This window comes from Boeremia exigua (genome assembly GCF_020726555.1).
Source record: "Boeremia exigua strain MPI-SDFR-AT-0100 chromosome Unknown C7974scaffold_3, whole genome shotgun sequence".
Lineage (NCBI taxonomy): Eukaryota > Fungi > Ascomycota > Dothideomycetes > Pleosporales > Didymellaceae > Boeremia > Boeremia exigua.
This window is the reverse complement of record NW_025763520.1, coordinates 35,537-41,583: the sequence shown is the minus strand read 5'-3', so window position 1 is coordinate 41,583 and position 6,047 is coordinate 35,537. Positions and strand designations below refer to the sequence as shown.

Below are 6,047 nucleotides of genomic sequence, written 5' to 3'. Positions count from 1 at the left end.
TAATTGACCGCGCCGTCAACGACAAAGAGAGTAGGAAGATGTCGCAGCTTAGTCGAACTATCATGAAGCTATCTACCCAATCGAAGCTTATTCAGCGCGAGAATGAGAAGCTGCGAGAAGCTCTGATCAATGAGCGACAGCGGAAGCAGCGATCCCAGCCTGGAGCACTTGAGCGACCTGAAGATTATCATGGTGGAGCTGATTTCTGGTCGCCGCGGAAGGTGCGAGAAGCTCGCTGCCTCCACGAGCAGAAGAAGCGCGACCTGGAGCTATTGCAGCAACAAAAAGCTGTCGCGATCCAAGCTCGGGAGGAGTCAAAGCTGATCAAAGCGCGCGAGATCAATGCGAGGCGTCAGGCGCGAGCGGAGGCGAGGCTGCTGAGGGAAAGGCAGAGGGCTGATGAAGCCGCTGAGCGAGCAGCTCGTCAAGCAGCCCGCAAAGCAGCGAAACGACTTCAACAAGCTACCAAATCCTCTCAAAAGGGTAAGAAGAAGAAGATTGAAGCTCGTACAAAGCCTACACCAAAAAAAACTATCGTTAGTGATCGTGGTGGTGGTGCGCAGCCCTCGACTCGCCCAACAAGCCCACCACCGATTCGATCGCGACGTGGGCGCGATATTAAGTTGCCAGCCAAATATAAGTAGACAGAATATCGCAATACTATTTCTAGATCGCAACACCAGAATATCCCGCAACAATAGCTATTTAGTGCGGTTCTACAGCCTCGTCTTTGTAGTAGTTTTGGTGGGGCAAATCGGGCATGTAGCCGTCCGAGGCACATGACCGTCCGGCACGGTAAAGCACCACCGAGCCGGACACTTTTCCTTGGCATTGCGAACACCACGTACAAGACAAGCAATTACTTACTACCCTCTGCAGATCCTGCGTACGATGCACTTGCATCAGATGCAGAATCTTCTTCTGCATCTTTCTGGCACGTACGAGCGTTGTGCCTAGTCTTCCTACAGTTGCCACAGTGCCGTTGACCTGGCTGTGCTCTTTCTTAACCACTACTACTACGCGCTTTCTTTGACACTGTACGAGCTGCAGCTGCGCTTTTAGCTACTGACAGTGCTGCTTCGCCATACTCCATTGTACCCCTATGCTGGATCCGCTTTCTTTTCCGAGTCTTGCGCTTAGTTATCTCTGCTAATTGCTCTTCAAGCTCGTGGATGCGAGCAGCTTGTAGCACATTCTGGTGGAGCATTTCTTCAGCACCTTTCACAAGCCGTGAGTACCCTACTCTAGCTTCTTCTGGTGACTGTACGATAGCATTACCTACAAGTCTTGCCTGAGAGCTAAACTCGTACGAATTGCTTGGTGTTTGAGACTGCTATGGTGTTTCTAGTAGAGGTACTGGTGGAGGGGTATGAAATTGCACCTCAAGCCGATTAAGGACTGCCTGCGCATTGACGGGGACTAGCCCTGATGCCTTAAAGGCTTTCTTGCAGTTCTTGTACGTGAACACGTTAAAAAACGCGTCTCTAAAGGCTGGAAGGAAGCCTTCTTTGTTGATGTGGAAGACGCGTTAGGATGCTAAGGCTCGTACGCGTTGGGAGTACTTTAGTTTTAATAGTAAGAAACACACTACATTAAGTGGCTAAAGTATGTGCGATGAGTGGGCAGGCATATAGAGGGTTAGGATCTTGTTCTCTACGCAGTAGTCCTTAAAATCCTGGTTAAGGTGGCTCTTATGGCTGTCTAAGATAAGCAGCCTATATAACCCCTTCTAACGCGCTCTTGTATGCGCGTTAAAATGCTTTAACTACTTAAGACTAAGCGCGTTGTTCGTCTATCTGTTCTTAGAGACAGAGAGCTTCTAGTTGTATGGTATATTAGTCTCCTTATACTAGGCTAAGATGTGCACAATGCCTTTATAGATAATAAAGGGTGGGATAGCATGCCTAGCAGCGCAGATGCTCTAGATAACTGTAACCTACTCCTAATTACCTGGCTAGATAAGATTTGGCCTTGTACGTCTCTCTGAGCCTATAATAACCTTTATTGAGCTAATTACTCCTATCTGGAAGCTGGTCTTATTAAAGTTATAGATGTTATTATCTAGGACCCTATACTTGTTCTTTGTGTCTTGTATGAGCTTGAACTACGCGCTAACAACCTCTGGATCTTCCTGCAGTGATCTCTGACGGTCTTTTGCTTAGTTAAAAGCTATCTTAAGCTCTGCTGTACGCAATACAAATCGCTTAGCCTAGTTCTTGCCAATAAGTGTCCTACTACGGACAGCTAATAGTTTGTCTGCAATATCTGCTACCTCACAGAGCTAGGGGGCAAATCCACGCGAATCTAGGTCAAGGATATATTGTATGATTGTTTGCTCTTCTGCTGCAGAGAGCTTCCGGCTGTTAGGGGCTGCTTCTTGTTGAAATGTGATTTTGTGGAGCTGATTAGACACCCGCTGGAAAGGTACGTTAAAGGCTGCTGCAGCAGCTTGTACGCTCTTAAATTGTCCTGATGTGTAGGCCTGAAGTGCAAGAATAACCCTACCTTCTTGCTGAGTTAATACCTGCTTGCGTTGTTCTTGCATGTTGCATTGTACAAGAAAGTTGCAGTGCCAAGAAAAAGTGTCCGGCTCGGTGGTGTGTCCGGCTCGGTGGTGCTTTACGTTAATGATCATTCACTGGACTGCTGTCTTCGCCTCTGGTTTCACGCTACTGGTTTAAAGCAGTGATTACGTATATGGTAAGCATTAGACCTCTTAAAGATATCGCGACAAGCTCATCTTCATTGCACATCTCAGGATGCTCGAAGGCACTGAGCACGTTTTCTCGGAATCGTGGCCATAGAAAGCAGTCGATCCGGGGGTGCTGCTTCATTAAGCTGTATTTCAGTGGGTTGTAGCGTTGCCGGCCAATCTGCAAAATGATCGTAGGAGGTTAAGCCCAACGATAGGCCTTGCTCGTTCTTGAGAGATGTCCCCTCCCACCTGTAGAAGTCTTCGGTGACACCTAAGAGTGCAGCATTTGCCGCCAATGCAGTGGCTACGTTGTACTTGATAAGAACTGGTAGGTACGCCACTATCGGATCCCTTGCATGTAGCTGATATATGCATGTTCCGCGAAACGATTCATTAGAGCCTATACTTCGGGCTTTGACGCCATGCGTTCTTGAGGCCGTGGTCGCTTCGACGCAAGTGCCGTACAGCCTCTTAGTCCTTGGAGATCAAAACTTCGCAGGACTGCCAAAATCACCAGTTACGTTGACAGGGGGAAGGCCCTGAGACGTCAGGAATCCGCAGAAGCCACGGCAATCGGAGCCTTTGTCGAGCCACCCCCCCCCCCTACAGGAATTTGTGTCGCACTGGAGATACCTGTCCAAATTTTCTCTGCTTTCACGTAAAGCAAGATGCTGAGACAACCAGTTGAATTTGATGCGCTGCGCGGGGCTCTCAATTGGGAGTTTGATGGGCGATCTACTGACGTTGTGGCTTGCCCGGGTTGGGTCGAAAACGGATATAGCAGAAATATGCAGACTGCTGACATGCAGTGAATCGGTGTGCGACAACGGCACTAGGATGCGTAATGTAAATGAACACCCCCGCAGTTGCTAAATGAGCCTCATGACTGACACTGGAAGTGTTTGAGGAGTCACTGGTAATGACGTTCAAGGGAATACCTTGGCGCCGGTCAGCAGCCTGCATGACAGCAACGCAACAGCCGCTAACCCGTACGGTAGGTAGCGGATCGAGTCTGGCCGATTACCGAATCATGTCCGTGCACCCAATGCACGGATTCAACCAATGCACGCCTCTCCACCGCCTTTACGGCAATCACAAATCTGAGGCTGTATGATATTTAGAGAAAGTTTGAAAAATTGCTTCATAAATTGATGCAACAAATCTTCTATATACAATCAAACAGATAGAGTGGCGGTGCGGCCGCGAGTAGGTGGTGTGAGTGCAACTTAGTAAAGGAGGCTCGACTTTGGACGACTACGAGCACCTACAGCACGACGTACACTCTGTTTCTCCCTCATTTTACCTCTTTTCTTGTTGGGCAACAGCCGCTACAGCGCGTACCTCTCGGAGGGCCTTAGGAGACTGCATCGTCGCTTCCCCGTAATACTCCTGCTGTATAGCTCTACAGCGTTAAGTTTTGATGATCAACAGTATGAATAATTATAGAGGAATCTCTAGTCTGCACTCCTCAACCCTGCTTTCTACTCAGAAAGCCTACACTGGACACTTTAGCATTGTATCTTGCACGTTCGATTGCAATGTGATGCCAGCTCGAAGTCGAATGCTGAGAAAACGAAGTGGGCCTCTAGGTTCCTGATTCGTTAAGCTGTGCCGTCTCCACACTGCCTAAATCACCTGGCTGTCAGCGGCTTGCATCAGTGACGTCTGTAGTGTCCAGCCAAAGTAGTGTCGACGCAGACATTGAACGATGCCATCAAGATACAGGGCATGTACCAGCGTAACTTAATGAACCCAGCCTGTTCAAAAGAGTCTCAGCATAGCCGAACACTTGCACGCGCTCAGCTAGTCGCTTAGGCCCTCTCATCCAGCAACACCACATTTCACGGATACCACAATACTCCGTTGTTCTTCAGACAATTGTGCGCAGCTGTCAGTGGTCACCGTGTCAGTTCTTCGCCAATTTCCGAACTCTGCCCGGGGTTCCGAGACGCAGGTAGATGACACCTGCTAAGGCGCGCACTCTAGTGAGGACAGTGTTTGCGAGTCAGTCGTTTTCTATCTCCGAGTGTAGCTAAGCCTTGACGCAAGCTAGGGCATTGCAGCATCTTGTTATTTTATCAGCTATAAGATAGACAATGTGCCGCTAGTAAGCAGCAGCACCAACACCTAGATCTCTTTGTTAGCCTATGTTTCAAGCATGCTATGCAACTAGTTTTAGAAATATAAAGGCTACTTTACAAGCTATTACCTAGATAGGTATAATAATAACTATGTTTAGAGCTTTAGCAACTGCTTAGAACATGTTGTTTAGAGCTAATAATTTCTACTATAGCAATAATATAACAATCTAACTAATTATATTCTGCACCTTATTTAACACTTTAGTTATAGGCAATCTTTTTACTCCTAATAATCTTAGCATTAATTACTTAGCTATTATTCTTAGCTATCCTGCAGAAGTAGTAAAAGAATAGAGTGCAAACCTATATGCTACTAAGTTAGCTAAGCAGGGTTTTATTACTATTATCCTAGATTATTCTTACTTTAGTAGGAGCAAGAGAGAACTATATTAGGCAGTAGCTCTAGAGCTCTATGCAGAAGCTTTTAGTATAGTAATAGACTATCTTAGCCTGCTAGATTTTATTAATTATAAGCATATTAGTAGGCTTAGCATTTATAGTAGTAGTTCCTATATTATTAGTGCTGCAAAGATTAATCTATATATAAAAGCTATTATAACCTTAAGCATATATAATATAGGTTCTGCCTTTTATAATAGCATAAATAATTTAAAGAGTACTAAATAGTATAAGGCTATAATTACTGTAGCAGCAGAATAATACTAGATTAAAATAGCAGGTAGCAAAACTAAATATAGTCTAGGCATACTGCTTGCTATTATAAATAAGTTAATAGCTATTAACTATAAGTTTTATAACTTTTATTATACTTTATATAGCAAGTATATGCCCCTAGGATTATTCCTAAATATTATAACTAGCATAGTAATCTTAAGCAGTATAATGCTAGTAAATTTCTATCTATTTAATAATATTAAAGATATTTTACTATATCCTTTACTTTTTATCTTAGGTAACTAGGCCTACTCTTATAAATTTAGCAAGAATGCTTATAAACTTACTACTAAACTAAAAGAGCTCTTATAGATTCTAAGTGCTAGGTATATTAACCTCTATAATTATATAGATCTTATTCTATAGGGTAGAATTACTAAATTCTTCTATATGCATCTTAGCATTTAAAAGTTAAATATAGCTAGGTAGAGGGTCCCCTCTTAGCATTAAATTACTGCCTTAATTAGTTATATATATAGTAATATTTAGTAATTATATTCTTTTCCTATATGCCTATCTTATAAGAATAAATAGTG

At 44.4% G+C, this 6,047-nt stretch overlaps 1 protein-coding gene across 1 annotated transcript; it reads left to right on the top strand.

Annotated features, from left to right (window-relative positions):
- Positions 1 to 5,262: 5,262 nt before the first annotated feature.
- C7974DRAFT_305621 (uncharacterized protein) lies at positions 5,263 to 5,463 on the top strand (the record flags this gene model as incomplete). The annotated part of the gene is made up of 1 exon (XM_046138034.1): positions 5,263 to 5,463. A coding segment is annotated over one exon (201 nt), but the record flags the coding sequence as incomplete, so codon positions are not given.
- Between the last annotated feature and the right edge of the window lie 584 nt (positions 5,464 to 6,047).